Source organism: Panulirus ornatus, chromosome 41, assembly GCF_036320965.1.
Source record: "Panulirus ornatus isolate Po-2019 chromosome 41, ASM3632096v1, whole genome shotgun sequence".
Lineage (NCBI taxonomy): Eukaryota > Metazoa > Arthropoda > Malacostraca > Decapoda > Palinuridae > Panulirus > Panulirus ornatus.
Genome location: NC_092264.1, coordinates 16,270,105 through 16,288,999, shown reverse-complemented (window position 1 = coordinate 16,288,999; position 18,895 = coordinate 16,270,105). Strand labels below are relative to the sequence as shown.

The 18,895-nt window shown below is 40.1% G+C and overlaps 1 protein-coding gene across 4 annotated transcripts in view; it reads left to right on the top strand.

Annotated features, from left to right (window-relative positions):
* LOC139761715 (uncharacterized) overlaps positions 1–18,895 on the top strand; it is a 119,965-nt gene that overhangs the window by 88,703 nt on the left and 12,367 nt on the right. For 3 of the 4 annotated variants that reach the window (XM_071686095.1, XM_071686092.1, XM_071686093.1), the window contains 6 exons: positions 2,748–2,812; positions 7,705–8,001; positions 8,191–8,382; positions 9,852–9,966; positions 18,214–18,287; positions 18,784–18,846. In XM_071686095.1, the coding sequence (XP_071542196.1) occupies positions 2,748–2,812; positions 7,705–8,001; positions 8,191–8,382; positions 9,852–9,966; positions 18,214–18,287; positions 18,784–18,846 (806 nt within the window). The remainder of the gene's footprint in view (positions 1–2,747; positions 2,813–7,704; positions 8,002–8,190; positions 8,383–9,851; positions 9,967–18,213; positions 18,288–18,783; positions 18,847–18,895) is intronic. The other variant, XM_071686094.1, reaches the window with a different exon arrangement.

Here is an 18,895-nt window from a genome sequence, read left to right as displayed (position 1 = left end):
GAAAAGTTTTTATCGAGGATGTAAGGCATGTGTATGTGTAGGAAGAGAGGAAAGTGATTGGTTCTCAGTGAATGTAGGTTTGCAGCAGGGGTGTGTGATGTCTCCATGGTTGTTTAATTTGTTTGTGGATGGGGTTGTTAGGGAGGTAAATGCAAGAGTTTTGGAAAGAGGGGCAAGTATGAAGTCTGTTGTGGATGAGAGCTTGGGAAGTGAGTCAGTTGTTGTTCGCTGATGATACAGCGCTGGTGGCTGATTCATGTGAGAAACTGCAGAAGCTGGTGACTGAGTTTGGTAAAGTGTGTGAAAGAAGAAAGTTAAGAGTAAATGTGAATAAGAGCAAGGTTATTATGTAAAGTAGGGTTGAGGGTCAAGTCAATTGGGAGGTAAGTTTGAATGGAGAAAAACTGGAGGAAGTAATGTGTTTTAGATATCTGGGAGTGGATCTGGCAGCGGATGGAACCATGGAAGCGGAAGTGGATCATAGGGTGGGGGAGGGGGCGAAAATCCTGGGAGCCTTGAAGAATGTGTGGAAGTCGAAAACATTATCTCGTAAAGCAAAAATGGGTATGTTTGAAGGAATAGTGGTTCCAACAATGTTGTATGGTTGTGAGGCGTGGGCTATGGATAGAGTTGTGCGCAGAAGGATGGATGTGCTGGAAATGAGATGTTTGAGGACAATGTGTGGTGTGAGGTGGTTTGATCAAGTAAGTAACGTAAGGGTAAGAGAGATGTGTGGAAATAAAAAGAGCGTTGTTGAGAGAGCAGAAGAGGGTGTTTTGAAATTGTTTGGGCACATGGAGAGAATGAGTGAGGAAAGATTGACCAAGAGGATATATGTGTCGGAGGTGGAGGGAACGAGGAGAAGTGGGAGACCAAATTGGAGGTGGAAAGGTGGAGTGAAAAAGATTTTGTGTGATCGGGGCCTGAACATGCAGGAGGGTGAAAGGAGGGCAAGGAATAGAGTGAATTGGATCGATGTGGTATACCGGGGGTTGACGTGCTGTCAGTGGATTGAATCAGGGTATGTGAAGCGTCTGGGGTAAACCATGGAAAGCTGTGTAGGTATGTATATTTGCGTGTGTGGACGTATGTATATACATGTGTATGGGGATGGGTTGGGCCATTTCTTTCGTCTGTTTCCTTGTGCTACCTCGCAAACGTGGGAGACAGCGACAAAGCAAAAAAAAAAAAAAAAAAGTTATGACTTTGTCCAATATCACTGTCTATATACCTGAAGGCAGTTATGACTTTGTCCAATATCACTGTCCATATACCCGAAGTTAGTTTTATGACTTTGTCCAATATCACTGTCCATATACCTGAAGGCAGTTATGACTTTTTCCAGTGTCACTATTCAGATACCTGAAGGCAGTTATGACTTTTCCAACATGTAGTGTGTTTCTCTCATGGTCCTTCCATGTGTGTCTCTAATGGAAAGTTTGGCATGACATCAACTCCTAGATTCCTCTAACAACATGGCTTTTGAAATTTATGTCTGCTAATATGGTACTTACCATCTGACTTGTTTGAACCCCTACCCACCTTCATGACTCAATAATTTCTATTATTGAATTTCAGAAGCTATTATTCCCACCATAGTTTCATCTTGTCGTGGTCACTTTGCAGTATCAAGCAGTCTCTGTTGCTTTATGCTGTTTACATGATTTTAAGATCATCAACAAGTATATTTGAATAAGGTTCTACCTTGTATGGAAAACAGTTTGTGTTGATCAGAAATTTTAACTAATAGCCCCAGCACTGAGCACTGAAAAACCCCACTTACCATCTAAACCCAGCTTGAGTAGGCTAACTTAACATATGTTCTGTGTTCCCTTACAGTTAGGTAGCTGTCTATTTGAGCAGCACTTAAGATAGTCTCAACATGCTTCCTCTGAGTTACCACATTCTCCTAGCTCAAACGGTCTGAAGATGTATTTTTATATTTTTTACATCTCAGTTTATAGCGCATAGCACTACAATATGAAATATAATTAACAAAAACAGGACAACATAGATTTTATCCATGTAACTTCTCTTACTCCAACTTAAATGTATAGCTTCATCATTAGATCATTAGTGTTCTGTAGGTGATGGTATCAAAGACCATATGGCTGTCTAAAAATATGAAATCTATCAAACCATCCTTTTTCTTCAGGATTTTGTGTACGTGGTCATAAAATTCCAGTTAACAATGGCCTCATTTGTACACATCCACACTAGAAACCAGCACATTCAAACCCTACAAGGTTTACCTTGACTTCTTTATATACCTTGGTTCATCCCATTGGCAATATGCCTCCCCTATAGACTACATTGATTCAGATAATTTTATCCCATGCATGCCTTTCACCCTCCTGGATGTTGATGCTTCAATACTCAAAGCTTTTTCCACTCCATCCTTCCATATACTTCATAGTTTCCATGCCTGCTTCTCAAAAATGGATATTTGTAGTCGTCTTCTTCATAGGTCAATACCATTTCAACACATCTTGGTCAGCTGTCTCAATAAGAGTGTACTTACTACCACATTTCTCTTTTATACTGTCATTCCTTACATGATCATCCTGTTTTCAGACGTTCTTTTCTAATATGCCCACTTCCCATCCCCACAGACTCATTTCCTTACTGGGGACTGTTTTACCTTCAAACATAGCCTTCTTACCCTTAATAGACACTGACCTTTCCTTAGGTATTTTCCTTAATGCACCTATTAATTTTAATAACTTTGTTTATATTTGATATTTCAGATGATGTTTACCCTGAGTTTGAACGGCCGTGTCCTCGTTCTAAGAAGCGCTTACTTAAGACTGGGGTAAGGCCATTGATTATATTCATTTGTAAACCGTATATGAGATTTATTGACATTTATTTTATATAATTGTCATTATATTCTTTCATTATATTATTGGATGTATTTAGCTGTTTATGTTACTCAGTCTCTTCAAAAGACAAAGGGAACCTTATATACCCCAGGTTTAAGATACAATGGTTTTAAAGATTCATCTCTCAACCCCATCTCTCAATTTTTCTGCAGTCAAACTGCACTGTATCTCCTTCACCTCGTCTGGCTGTCTGAGGCTACAGTCCATAGGCCTATTTATCTCCCACACTTTGGCTAGTCTGGTTGACTGATTTTCTCATAGTTGTAGACAATGAAACAGTTTCAGACCTCAAAATTTTACTAGAAAATGCATGAAACAGTTTTAGGCCTCAGATTGTGCTTTTGGTGCTCCTTCACATATCTTTTCAATGTCTTTTATGCTTGCAATGCCATTGGGGCACCTTTAAGAACACAGCCTGAGTCATTCTCAGAAGATTATTTTCTTAACTGAGTCATTGTGGGCTGTAAGATATCTTTGTACATTTTCTAACACATGTTCTTCCTTGAAGGATGATTGTAGAGTTCAGAGTTCCACCAGGAGAATCTAAATTTTGTGGTACCCTCAACTAAAATCTCTTATATAGTCTGTTAGCTTTGTTGGTTATTATGGGTTTGACACTTATGAAAACTTTTCTTATAACTTTAGGATCAGGATGGAGAATTAGGTAATTCATTATTTAAGCATGAAAGCTTTTTTGACTCTGGAGGCTAAACTTTTTTGATATTATTATGAGAGTTGGGGTGAGAGAGTATCATTAAATTTTAGGGAGAATAAAAAGATGTTCTGGAAGGAGGTAACTAAAGTGCGTAAGACAAGGGAGCAAATGGGAACTTCAGTGAAGGGCGCAAATGGGGAGGTGATAACAAGTAGTGGTGATGTGAGAAGGAGATGGATTGAGTATTTTGAAGGTTTGTTGAATATGTTTGATGATAGAGTGGCAGATATAGGGTGTTTTGGTCGAGGTGGTGTGCAAAGTGAGAGGGTTAGGGAAAATGATTTGGTAAACAGAGAAGAGGTAGTAAAAGCTTTGCGGAAGATGAAAGCCGGCAAGGCAGCAGGTTTGGATGGTATTGCAGTGGAATTTATTAAAAAAGGGGGTGACTGTATTGTTGACTGGTTGGTAAGGTTATTTAATGTATGTATGACTCATGGTGAGGTGCCTGAGGATTGGCGGAATGCGTGCATAGTGCCATTGTACAAAGGCAAAGGGGATAAGAGTGAGTGCTCAAATTACAGAGGTATAAGTTTGTTGAGTATTCCTGGTAAATCATTTGGGAGGGTATTGATTGAGAGGGTGAAGGCATGTACAGAGCATCAGATTGGGGAAGAGCAGTGTGGTTTCAGAAGTGGTAGAGGATGTGTGGATCAGGTGTTTGCTTTGAAGAATGTATGTGAGAAATACTTAGAAAAGCAAATGGATTTGTATGTAGCATTTATAGATCTGGAGAAGGCATATGATAGAGTTGATAGAGATGCTTTGTGGAAGGTATTAAGAATATATGGTGTGGGAGGCAAGTTGTTAGAAGCAGTGAAAAGTTTTTATCGAGGATGTAAGGCATGTGTACGTGTAGGAAGAGAGGAAAGTGATTGGTTCTCAGTGAATGTAGGTTTGCGGCAGGGGTGTGTGATGTCTCCATGATTGTTTAATTTGTTTATGGATGGGGTTGTTAGGGAGGTAAATGCAAGAGTTTTGGAAAGAGGGGCAAGTATGAAGTCTGTTGGGGATGAGAGAGCTTGGGAAGTGAGTCAGTTGTTGTTCGCTGATGATACAGCGCTGGTGGCTGATTCATGTGAGAAACTGCAGAAGCTGGTGACTGAGTTTGGTAAAGTGTGTGAAAGAAGAAAGTTAAGAGTGAATGTAAATAAGAGCAAGGTTATTAGGTACAGTAGGGTTGAGGGTCAAGTCAATTGGGAGGTGAGTTTGAATGGAGAAAAACTGGAGGAAGTGAAGTGTTTTAGATATCTGGGAGTGGATCTGGCAGCGGATGGAACCATGGAAGCGGAAGTGGATCATAGGGTGGGGGAGGGGGCGAAAATTCTGGGAGCCTTGATGAATGTGTGGAAGTCGAGAACATTATCTCGGAAAGCAAAAATGGGTATGTTTGAAGGAATAGTGGTTCCAACAATGTTGTATGGTTGCGAGGCGTGGGCTATGGATAGAGTGGTGCGCAGGAGGATGGATGTGCTGGAAATGAGATGTTTGAGGACAATGTGTGGTGTGAGGTGGTTTGATCGAGTAAGTAACGTAAGGGTAAGAGAGATGTGTGGAAATAAAAAGAGCGTTGTTGAGAGAGCAGAAGAGGGTGTTTTGAAATGGTTTGGGCACATGGAGAGAATGAGTGAGGAAAGATTGACCAAGAGGATATATGTGTCGGAGGTGGAGGGAACGAGGAGAAGAGGGAGACCAAATTGGAGGTGGAAAGATGGAGTGAAACAGATTTTGTGTGGTCGGGGCCTGAACATGCAGGAGGGTGAAAGGAGGGCAAGGAATAGAGTGAATTGGAGCGATGTGGTATACCGGGGTTGACGTGCTGTCAGTGGATTGAATCAGGGCATGTGAAGCGTCTGGGGTAAACCATGGAAAGCTGTGTAGGTATGTATATTTGCGTGTGTGGACGTATGTATATACATGTGTATGGGGTGGGTTGGGCCATTTCTTTCGTCTGTTTCCTTGCGCTACCTCGCAAACGCGGGAGACAGCGACAAAGCAAAAAAAAAAAAAAAAAATTTCTTATTATACTTAGTCGCTGTCTCCCACATTAGGGAGGTAGTGCAAGGAAACAGACGAAAGAATGGCCCGACCCACCCACATATACATGTGTATACATAAATCTTTTATGGAATAAAGGAATATTATCCTTCATATCCAGTCAAGATTCAAAGATTTTTTTTGTTTCAGAGAATTATATAGAACATTTTGGTGCATTACACATGACAACTAGAGACTGAGTGTGAAAGAATGTGGCCATTTTGTCCTTTCCTAGCACTACCTCGCGCACGTGCGGGGAAGGGGGATGCCATTTCATGTGCTGCGTGGTGGCGACAGGAATGGATGAAGGCAGCAAGTTTGGATATGTACATGTGTATATATGCGTATGTCTATATATATGTATGTATACATTGAAATGTATAGGTATGTATATGTGCGTGTGTGGGCGTTTATGTATACACACGTATATGTGGGTGGGTTGGGCCATTCTTTCATCTGTTTCCTTGTGCTACCCTGGTGATGCGGGAGACAGCGACTAAGTATAATAAATGAAAATGAATCATTTTTAGTTTGTCATGGCTTCTTTGTGGTTTTATCAGCAAGATACTTTCTTATTCAAATTAGGAAGCCTGTTGATATTTGTTAATCTGGGCTGTCTCCCAGAGCTAATGATATAAGAATAGAGATTTCAACCTCAGCTTTTTTAAGAAACCTCTCATTGGATGAGATTAGCAAAAAAAGTGTTTGGTATTTGACAAATACCTTTACTTTCATCATTTGGCATTTGAAAATGGCACCATTAAAAGAGGGTGATCCAGAATGAGGGCGTTATTAACCCTTGAAACCCCAAGAATGATATGATGTTTATGGAGGGGGCACTAGGCGTCATTATATGGGTATTCATGTTTGCAGCATTTTAAACCCCCATCAATTTTTTTAAATTTTTATAGCTTCTAAGAGTTGCTTTTTTCATTATAGGTACTTATTTCAAAGACTATCTCTCTTTAGAAGCTTTTCTTAGGTGTAAACATATTTAGATAAATGCCAGTTTGTGTAACTCCGTATAGAAAGTGGTGTCCGATAATCAATATATATCTTGAGGCTCATCTCCCCTTTGCTGTGCCTTCTCCCACTGTACCCTTCCTTCCACCTTTGCTAGGGGAAATTACTGGTTAACTTTACTGCTTTACTATGGCCATTTGTTACATTACTTGTTTCTATGCATCCTTTACTTATACATGTATTTCTTTCATAAATAGTAGTGTGTCATTATTGAATCTACTTCATGAAAGTTAACCCCAGCTGTACTTCTACTCTCCTCCTTTTTTCTCCTTCACCCAGCAGCTCTTCCATAGAAGAATCTACTTGTTTAACCCATTGCTGTATCACAGGCATTTAAGGTATGTCATCTCACTTTTTTTTTTATGTATATCCTTTACTATTACATGCATCTCTTTCATTTTATACTGAGAAGCAGAAAATTTAACCCTTTTTGTCCTGGAACGTGAATTGCATTTGTAATTCACCCTTCCGTAAAGGGTTAAAAGGCATGGGTTTTTGTTTATAGTTTTCCTCAGATTTTTTGTAAGTCCTTCCTCGGTCATATTGGTATGTTTTCATGTGCTCAGAAGGCATAGGCCATAGCTGAGAAATGTAGGTGTTGAAGGGTTAAAGAAAAATTCCCATCATTAGTTTTTGGAAAACTGCTTTTTGATTATGAACAAAAATGGGCTTGTGGCACAGTCACTAGCAGTCATTTTAAGTGAGTAGTTACTAGGTCCTCCCCAACCTTCACATTGTGACTATGTAGACTTGGATGGGTTGTTTTGTTGTGTCGTTTAGTTCATTGAACTATCATCTGTTGCCTCATATGCTCTATGATGTTTGAAGGGAATGAAACATCACTAATACTCCTTGTTTTGGAAATAAACTGTTTGGACACCCCACCAACCAGTTGCTTTCTCTGATGCTTGTAGAGCTTTGCTGGTGGTAGAGGAATGGTCTTTCACCCTGAAAAACGTACATTTTTGCAAAGACTAACTAATTTGTATTTTAGGGATTATTTTAGAGGGATAATACAATCATTGAATAATGTTTTTTCATATTGTACAGGATGATAGAGCACATTTTCATGAAAAGAGCATGAATGAACCACCAGAAATAGAGGTATATGAACTGCAGAGTGCAAAAAGCAGTAAGTATCCCTCCTCTGAGTCATCTTCACGATGCCCATCACACCTGGCTCATTTACGGCCATTTGCTCAAGGGGAGTTAAGTGCTATCTCAGAAGAGGAAGCCAAGCCAGGACCTTCTGGTATCAAGATACCAAAGAAACCAAAATTCAATATAGTTCCAGGAAAGAATAACAAGGAAAGACTCGGGAAAAATGTTGTTCGGGTAAAGAAAAGGGTGAGATAACTTCATGCTTACATTCATGTAGAGAAAAATCTTGTGGAAAGAATTTGGAAATCAAATGTAATACAATTTTGGTGTTTACTTTAGAAAAGTTAGATATGGATATGAAAGATATTAAATGTATTCATGTCAATTCTTCTTTTATTACTACTTTGTATTAATTAGAATTGTTTTCTTCCATAGGATGTTAAATTTGTTGATGTAGAAGGTAATCCAGAAGAACGCAGTTCTTTTGTACACAATGAGCTGGAAAGGATGAGAAGACGAATAATGCGCCACCTTTTTGCTAATCTTCAGAACTCTATTGCCAAAGTCCCATCAAGTCGTGTACTGGCAGAAGGTTCAGCCCTCCCAAAGATCACCATCCTGAGTGCAGTAAGTTTTGTGAAAATTATTTTTACCTAAAATCTTATTGGTTTTAGCCTTGATAGTCAGTATAGTATACCTGTTGGTTCACAGGAATCATAAGGTTGTCATACTTATAAGCTTAGCTGGTATTTGATCTGAATATACCAATGAATTTTGAGTTGTAAACACCTTTTGATGGTTAAATTCAAATATACATAATGATCACAAAGGGAAAATGATGGACACATGGGTGTTTGTTTGTGTGTGTAAATACTTATATGTAATTACCCATTTGTACTGTACAGGGAGAGAGTTTTACACTCATGGATTCCCATCTGCTGAACATTCTCTACTGTCATACAACTTCTTAAATTTCTGTATGTTGTCTGCTCTGAACGTAATATAGTATTGGGATGAAATTAAACCTATTAGGTACTGAGTAAGAAGACAATGACCCAGATCCAGCAGAAATTTGCCACTCCTACCGATAATAATGGCTTTGAAGAAATTGAAGAGCAAAATGTGACTGACTTGGATGAGTCACATTTTAAGGATCTGACCAGTTAGGAACTCTTGCAGTTGGAGGCAGAAAAACTTTAGGAGGAGAAAAGACATATTAGTATCAGTATATCTCCAACCATGGGCTGATTCACAAATAAGGACTTAGCAGAAGTATATGAATAATTGTAGGCTGTTGCCATCACTGATGACATGGATCCCAATCAGGAACATGCCTTAGTGTCCTCTAGTAAGCTTGCAGATGCTTCATTTTCCTGTAAAGAAATTTGGAGAGAAAGGAAAAGGGTGGCTATAAGCTAACATTAGATAGTTATTTCTAAATCAAGGAAATTTCAGGCAAACATTAGATATGTTTTTCATACGATCTAGGTAGCACTTTCCTCCTCCTCCATTTGAAACAGATGCTGAATCAGAAAATTAAGAGGGTAGCATAGAATAACCTAATTCTCTTACCACTCCTTCCCAGTAACCCCCACTCTACCCCATCCCTCTCCATCACCTTAAGACCTCATCTTAAATATTCACAGTATGTATCATTACATTTTGCCTGAATTACTAAAGATATGGTGACTGCTTTTGAATCAGTCTAAATAAGAGCATGTTAGTGGGTGGTATGTTGAGGGTAGTCACCATTTCACGTAAAGTTCATACTTTAAAGTTAGATTTCACAGTTGTTTCTGGTAAAGTTTATACATTAGAATTAAATTGGGGAAATTTTGGTCAGGAGCATAACTTCCCTTTATGACTTCAGTTTCATTGACTCATATAACAACAGATCTCCTGGAAGGTAACCCTGTCTTTATGTGTGAGCCAGATGTATTAATTTTAAGCTTGGTCATCTCACTTGCAGAAACATATCTGATAGAAAAGGTCCAGCTGAGGGAAACAAAAGTGGTTTGTGAATTAAGGGCGCTGATGATTATGGAAAAACTATTATTTTTCTTTTTTTTATGATATTAAGGAATGATCTTTTGCAGGGATCAAGAATTTGTGAAATTCTCAAGCAGGAAGATGCAGAACTATGGGCTGAAAAAGAGAGGGTAATGGAGAGGAGGGATTCACTAATAAAGAAATTGGTATCCGTTATTGCTGGTAAGAATGCATTATTGTAACTTCTGTTATGTATAGGTGGATACAGTGTACCGGCCCTCCTTTTTTTTTTGTAAACCCTTTATTCTTTGTTTTGCTTTTGTGTTATTGAAAAATGGAGAATTAATAAATACAATACGATAAATTTCAAAATGAAAAAATCATTACTTTTAACACTAATACAAAAATTCATTACTTTTAACTCTCTGATATATGAGTCAGTGAGCCCTTCTGGTACTTTCAGTAGGAACATGCAACCATCACCCATGCATAATTATTTACAGTAATCTTTGATTAATGATACTGTTTTAAGTCTTTTACATAATTCTTTTTTTTTACATGCTTTTGTTTTTAAGTGATTGCTTTGTGATGTGACATATTAAATTGTAAATCTGTTACCCACATCTTCCTTTTGTTTTTCCCCTCTTTGTGCAACCTTTATTCCTTTAGGGGTCAGGTCTACAAACACTTGTGGAACGCTGATTAGTTTCTACTTTCTTTTCCTTTTAGTTTTTAATTTCACCTGAGATGGTTTTGAATGGGGCAGGTTTTGCTATTGCCCTGTCCGTCACTACAGGCACTTCTCAGTGTTGAGAACTTTGTCTTGGGGTTCCATGGCATGGACCATGGTCCGTTGTAGTCTTGTACTGTTGTAAGTTAACTATAGAGACCAGACTGTAAGAGAGAAGTTAGAGAACAAACACTATCAAGTTGACGATAATACTGAACAGTGTTACTGACTACTGCCAATATGGCCAAATCCACAGCGTGTGACAGAGTTGCTAGATTTGTCCTTTTTAGGACATTCTGCCCTTTCTTTTTTATATCTGGTTCTATTTTAAAAGTATTTTATTTAGCTTTATACATAATGATTACAAAATTTGTGAGTCTTGATAGAATTCTTTCCCTGCCAGATAATTGGCAACTGTCAACCAACAAGATCCATGGACATGTCTGCTTTTGCTTGTAACCTTGCACTGTACCTGTTCGGTATGGGAACATTGTAGGGAAGGGAAGGCAAGGGGGACTGGGGGAATTAGAACTGGGGTATGGGAGGGAGTCAGTAATAGCATGCTTGGTGGCCGAGCTATTACTAACATAAAGCGCAAGGCGAAGGTTAATCTGTTTTTAATTGTTTGTATTATTTTACAAGTTAAGAGTAAATGTGAATAAGAGCAAGGTTATTAGGTACAAAAGGGTTGAGGGTCAAGTCAATTGGGAGGTAAGTTTGAATGGAGAAAAACTGGAGGAAGTAAAGTGTTTTAGATATCTGGGAGTGGATCTAGCAGCGGATGGAACCATGGAAGCGGAAGTGGATCATAGGGTGGGGAAGGGGGCGAAAATCCTGGGAGCTTTGAAGAATGTGTGGAAGTCGAGAACATTATCTCGGAAAGCAAAAATGGGTATGTTTGAAGGAATAGTGGTTCCAACAATGTTGTATGGTTGCGAGGCATGGGCTATGGATAGAGTTGTGTGCAGGAGGGTGGATGTGCTGGAAATGAGATGTTTGAGGACAATGTGTGGTGTGAGGTGGTTTGATCGAGTAAGTAACGTAAGGGTAAGAGAGATGTGTGGAAATAAAAAGAGCGTGGTTGAGAGAGCAGAAGAGGGTGTTTTGAAATGGTTTGGGCACATGGAGAGAATGAGTGAGGAAAGATTGACCAAGAGGATATATGTGTCGGAGGTGGAGGGAACGAGGAGAAGTGGGAGACCAAATTGGAAGTGGAAAAATGGGGTGAAAAAGATTTTGTGTGATCGGGGCCTGAACATGCAGGAGGGTGAAAGGAGGGCAAGGAATAGAGTGAATTGGATCGATGTGGTATACCAGGGTTGACGTGCTGTCAGTGGATTGAATCAGGGCATGTGAAGCGTCTGGGGTAAACCATGGAAAGCTGTGTAGGTATGTATATTTGCATGTGTGGACGTGTATGTATATACATGTATATGGGGGTGGGTTGGGCCATTTCTTTCGTCTGTTTCCTTGCGCTACCTCACAAACGCGGGAGACAGCAACAAAGAAAAAAAAAAAATTATTTTACAAACCATATAATTTTCATTATATGCTTTCCAAGCATGTGACGAGGTATAAAAAAAAAAAAAAATAAATATATATATATATATATATATATATATTATCCCTGGGATAGGGGTGAAAGAATACTTCCCACGCATTCCTAGCGTGTCGTAGAAAGCGACTAGAGGGGACGGGAGCGGGGGGCCAGAAATCCTCCCCTCGTATTTTTTTAACTTTCTAAAATGGGAAACAGAAGAATGAGTCACGCGGGAAGTGCTCATCCTCCTCGAAGGCTCAGATTGGGGTGCCTAAATGTGTGTGGATGTAACCAAGATGTGAAAAAAGGAGAGATAGGTAGTATGTTTGAGGAAAGGAACCTGGATGTTTTGGCTCTGAGTGAAACGAAGCTCAAGGGTAAAGGGGAAGAGTGGTTTGGGAATGTCTTGGGAGTAAAGTCAGGGGTTAGTGAGAAGACAAGAGCAAGGGAAGGAGTAGCAATACTCCTGAAAGAGGAGTTGTGGGAGTATGTGATAGAATGTAAGAAAGTAAATTCTCGATTAATATGGGTAAAACTGAAAGTTGATGGAGAGAGATGGGTGATTATTGGTGCATATGCACCTGGGCATGAGAAGAAAGATCATGAGAGGCAAGTGTTTTGGGAGCAGCTGAATGAGTGTGTTAGTGGTTTTGATGCACGAGACTGGGTTATAGTGGTGGGTGATTTGAATGCAAAGGTGAGTAATGTGGCAGTTGAGGGAATAATTGGTATACATGGGGTGTTCAGTGTTGTAAATGGAAATGGTGAAGAGCTTGTAGATTTATGTGCTGAAAAAGGACTGATGATTGGGAATACCTGGTTTAAAAAGCGAGATATACATAAGTATACTTATGTAAGTAGGAGAGATGGCCAGAGAGCGTTATTGGATTACGTGTTAATTGACAGGCGCGCGAAAGAGAGACTTTTGGATGTTAATGTGCTGAGAGGTGCAACTGGAGGGATGTCTGATCATTATCTTGTGGAGGCTAAGGTGAAGATATGTATGGGTTTTCAGAAAAGAAGAGTGAATGTTGGGGTGAAGAGGGTGGTGAGAGTAAGTGAGCTTGGGAAGGAGACTTGTGTGAGGAAGTACCAGGAGAGACTGAGTACAGAATGGAAAAAGGTGAGAACAATGGAAGTAAGGGGAGTGGGGGAGGAATGGGATGTATTTAGGGAATCACTGATGGATTGCGCAAAAGATGCTTGTGGCATGAGAAGAGTGGGAGGTGGGTTGATCAGAAAGGGTAGTGAGTGGTGGGATGAAGAAGTAAGAGTATTAGTGAAAGAGAAGAGAGAGGCATTTGGACGATTTTTGCAGGGAAAAAATGCAATTGAGTGGGAGATGTATAAAAGAAAGAGACAGGAGGTCAAGAGAAAGGTGCAAGAGGTGAAAAAAAGGGCAAATGAGAGTTGGGGTGAGAGAGTATCATTAAATTTTAGGGAGAATAAAAAGATTTTCTGGAAGGAGGTATATAAAGTGCGTAAGACAAGGGAGCAAATGGGAACTTCAGTGAAGGGCGCAAATGGGGAGGTGATAACAAGTAGTGGTGATGTGAGAAGGAGATGGAGTGAGTATTTTGAAGGTTTGTTGAATGTGTTTGAGGATAGAGTGGCAGATATAGGGTGTTTTGGTTGAGGTGGTGTGCAGAGTGAGAGGGTTAGGGAAGATGATTTGGTAAACAGAGAAGAGGTAGTAAAAGCTTTGCAGAAGATGAAAGCCGGCAAGGCAGCAGGTTTGGATGGTATTGCAGTGGAATTTATTAAAAAAGGGGGTGACTGTATTGTTGACTGGTTGGTAAGGTTATTTAATGTATGTATGACTCATGGTGAGGTGCGTGAGGATTGGCGGAATGCGTGCATAGTGCCATTGTACAAAGGCAAAGGGGATAAGAGTGAGTGCTCAAATTACAGAGGTATAAGTTTGTTGATTATTCCTGGTAATTTATATGGGAGGATATTGATTGAGAGGGTGAAGGCATGTACAGAGCATCAGATTGGGGAAGAGCAGTGTGGTTTCAGAAGTGGTAGAGGATGTGTGGATCAGGTGTTTGCTTTGAAGAATGTATGTGAGAAATACTTAGAAAAGCAAATGGATTTGTATGTAGCATTTATGGATGTGGAGAAGGCATATGATAGAGTTGATAGAGATGCTCTGTGGAAGGTATTAAGAATATATGGTGTGGGAGGCAAGTTGTTAGAAGCAGTGAAAAGTTTTTATCGAGGATGTAAGGCATGTGTACGTGTAGGAAGAGAGGAAAGTGATTGGTTCTCAGTGAATGTAGGTTTGCGGCAGGGATGTGTGATGTCTCCATGGTTGTTTAATTTGTTTATGGATGGGGTTGTTAGGGAGGTGAATGCAAGAGTTTTGGAAAGAGTGGCAAGTATGAAGTCTGTTGGGGATGAGAGAGCTTGGGAAGTGAGTCAGTTGTTGTTCGCTGATGATACAGCGCTGGTGGCTGATTCATGTGAGAAACTGCAGAAGCTGGTGACTGAGTTTGGTAAAGTGTGTGAAAGAAGAAAGTTAAGAGTAAATGTGAATAAGAGCAAGGTTATTAGGTACAGTAGGGTTGAGGGGCAAGTCAATTGGGAGGTGAGTTTGAATGGAGAAAAACTGGAGGAAGTGAAGTGTTTTAGATATCTGGGAGTGGATCTGGCAGCGGATGGAACCATGGAAGCGGAAGTGGATCATAGGGTGGGGGAGGGGGCGAAAATTCTGGGAGCCTTGAAGAATGTGTGGAAGTCGAGAACATTATCTCGGAAAGCAAAAATGGGTATGTTTGAAGGAATAGTGGTTCCAACAATGTTGTATGGTTGCGAGACGTGGGCTATGGATAGAGTTGTGCGCAGGAGGATGGATGTGCTGGAAATGAGATGTTTGAGGACAATATGTGGTGTGAGGTGGTTTGATCGAGTAAGTAACGTAAGGGTAAGAGAGATGTGTGGAAATAAAAAGAGCGTGGTTGAGAGAGCAGAAGAGGGTGTTTTGAAATGGTTCGGGCACATGGAGAGAATGAGTGAGGAAAGATTGACCAAGAGAATATATGTGTCGGAGGTGGAGGGAACGAGGAGAAGAGGGAGACCAAATTGGAGGTGGAAAGATGGAGTGAAAAAGATTTTGTGTGATCGGGGCCTGAACATGCAGGAGGGTGAAAGGAGGGCAAGGAATAGAGTGAATTGGAGCGATGTGGTATACCGGGGTTGACGTGCTGTCAGTGGATTGAATCAAGGCATGTGAGGCGTCTGGGGTAAACCATGGAAAGCTGTGTAGGTATGTATATTTGCGTGTGTGGACGTATGTATATACATGTGTATGGGGGTGGGTTGGGCCATTTCTTTCGTCTGTTTCCTTGCGCTACCTCGCAAACGCGGGAGACAGCGACAAAGCAAAAAAAAAAGAAAATAATAATAATTTTCATCACTATACAGAAATAACAGAAAGTAATCAATACCTGATTATGTTGGACATAAGAAACAAATAAACAATATATCTTGAGATGTATATTTTATCTATATTACACGTGATATTTTTATTTTTATTTTTCATTTTGCTTTGTCGCTGTCTCCCGCATTAGCGAGATAGCGCAAGGAAACAGACGAAAGAATGGCCCAACCCACCCACATACACATGTATATACATACGCGTCCACACATGCAAATATACATACCTATACGTCTCAACGTATACATATATATACACACACACATATACATATATACACATATACATAATTCATACTGTCTTCCTTTATTCATTCTCATCGCCACCTCGCCACACACAAAATAACAACCCCCTCCTGCCCATGTGTGCGAGGTACGCTAGGAAAAGACAACAAAGGCCCCATTTATTCACACTCAGTCTCTAGCTGTCATGTAATAATGCACCGAAACCACGGCTCCCTTTCCACATCCAGGCCCCACAGAACTTTCCATGGTTTATCCCAGACACTTCACATGCCCTGGTTCAATCCATTGACAGCATATCAACCCCGGTATACCACATCGTTCCAATTCACTCCATTCCTTGCACACCTTTCACCCTCCTGCATGTTCAGGCCCCAATCACTCAAAATCTCTTTCACTCCATCTTTCCACCTCCAGTTTGGTCTCCCACTTCTCCTCATTCCCTCCACCTCTGACATATATATCCTCTTTATCAATCTTTCCTCACTCATTCTCTCCATGTGACCAAACCATTTCAAAACACCCTCTTCTGCTCTCTCAACCACACTCTTTTTATTACCACACCTCTCTCTTACCCTGTTATTACTTACTCGATCAAACCACCTCACACCACATATTGTCCTCAAACATCTCATTTCCAGCACATCCACCCTCCTGTGCACAACTCTATCCATAGCCCACGCCTCGCAACCATACAACATTGTTGGAACCACTATTCCTTCAAACATACCCATTTTTGCTTTCCGAGATAAAGTTCTTGACTTCCACACATTCTTCAAGGCTCCCAAAATTTTTCCCCCTCCCCCACCCTATGATTCACTTCTGCTTCCATGGTTCCATCTGCTGCCAAATCCACTTCCAGATATCTAAAACACTTCACTTCCTCCAGCTTTTCTCCATTCAAACTTACCTCCCAGTTAACTTGACCCTCAACCTTACTGGACCTAATAACCTTGCTCTTATTCACATTTACTCTCAACTTTCTTCTTTCGCACACTTTACCAAACTCAGTCACCAGCTTCTGCAGTTTCTCACATGAATCAGCCACCAGCACTGTATCATCAGCAAACAACAACTGACTCACTTCCCAAGCTCTCTCATCCACAACAGACTGCATACTTGCCCCTCTTTCTAAATCTCTTGCATTTACCTCCCTAACAACCCCATCCATAAACAAATTAAACAACCATGGAAATATCACACACCCCTGCCACAAACCTACACTCACTGAGAACCAATCACTTTCCTCTCTTCCTTCACGTACACATGCCTTACATCCTCGATAAAAACTTTTCACTGCTTCTAACAACTTGCCTCCCACACCATATATTCTTAATACCTTCCACAGAGCATCTCTATCAACTCTATCATATGCCTTCTCCAGATCCATAAATACTACATACAAATCCATTTGCTTTTCTAAGTATTTCTCACATACATTCTTCAAAGCAAACACCTGATCCACATATCCTCTACCACTTCTGAAACCACACTGCTCTTCCCCAATCTGATGCTCTGTACATGCCTTTACCCTCAATCTATAAATCTTCACCTTCTCCTCCCCAAGATAATGATCAGACATCCCTCCAGTTGCACCTCCCAGCACATTAACATCCAAAAGTCTCTCTTTCGCACGCCTATCAATTAACACGTAATCCAATAACGCTCTCTGGCCATCTCTCCTACATACATGCATATACTCATGTATATCTCTCTTTTTAAACCAGGTATTCCCAATCACCAGTCCTTCTTCAGCACATAAATCTACAAGCTCTTCACCATTTCCATTTACAACACCGAACACCCCATGTATACCAATTATTCCCTCAACTGCCACATTACTCACCTTTGCATTCAAATCACCCATCACTATAACCTGGTCTCGTGCATCAAAACCACTAACACACTCACTCAGCTGCTCCTAAAACACTTGCCTCTCATGATTTTTCTTCTCATGCCCAGGTGCATATGCACCAATAATCACCCATCTCTCTCCATCAACTTTCAGTTTTACCCATATCAATCTAGAGTTTACTTTCTTACACTCTATCACATACTCCCACCACTCCTGTTTTAGGAGTAGTGCTACTCCTTCCCTTGCTCTTGTCCTCTCACTAACTCCTGACTTTACTCCCAAGACATTCCCAAACCACTCTTCCCCTTTACCCTTGAGCTTCGTTTCACTCAGAGCCAAAACATCCAGGCTCCTTTCCTCAAACATACTACCTATCTCTCGTTTTTTCTCATCTTGGTTACATCCACACACACTTAGACACCCCAAATCTGAGCCTTCGAGGAGGATGAGCACTTCCCGCGTGACTCCTTCTTCTGTTTCCCCTTTTAGAAAGTGATATATCATACATATATGTGAGATTTTTGTAAAATGTAACCTGTGCTTAAAGTGAGGGATGGGCACACATCTTTTAAGTAATGTCTGTTTCTTTGAAACAATAGTGCTCTTATGTAATTTTTGTTTCTGAATTTACTGTCATAAATCAGTAATTTTATCTCTTTGCAGGTGCACCGGAAGATTTAAGGCTTAGATGGAGAGAGTGGATTCAGATCCATATGAAGGATCCAACAGCAAAGCAAGTAAGAGCTCTAGAAAATTAGTTATATTTGCAAAACTGTAGTGCAGTCATATGTCTTCAAAGAGATTATAAAAAGTTTTTTGTTTGTGTATGTGTGTGTGTGTGTCAATATTGCAGACCAGCAGAGTTCATAGAGCAAAACTTGGTTTCATGAAAAGGGTGGTGGAGATAAGCAGGGCTATCATGATAGATAACAACAAAAGAAATACATGAATAAGTTGATAAAATGAAAGAGCTTAAACTGAAATTATTCAGAATAATGAAAACAGGTATGGGAAGGAACAGACAAGGATTTTATGTAGTTGAGGTGACTGGGAACAAATGTACTTAGCGACCAATAATTGAGTGAAACAGTAGGAATGGGAATGGGATGTTTAGTAAGCTGTGGTTGCTAAACAAGTTATCATGCATTGATTCAAGACAGCATTTAAGGTAAAATTGCAGATTCTCTGACTTATACTTTGTATCATAAGAGCCCCATTTTCATTTTCTTTCAGGAATTTGAGAGAAAGTGGAAGCCTGTAGAACTTGAGAAGGAGGTGATGAACTTTTCATCTAGTGTAAGTATTTCAGTAAAGTTTTACATTGTGAAAGGGAATATATAACTTT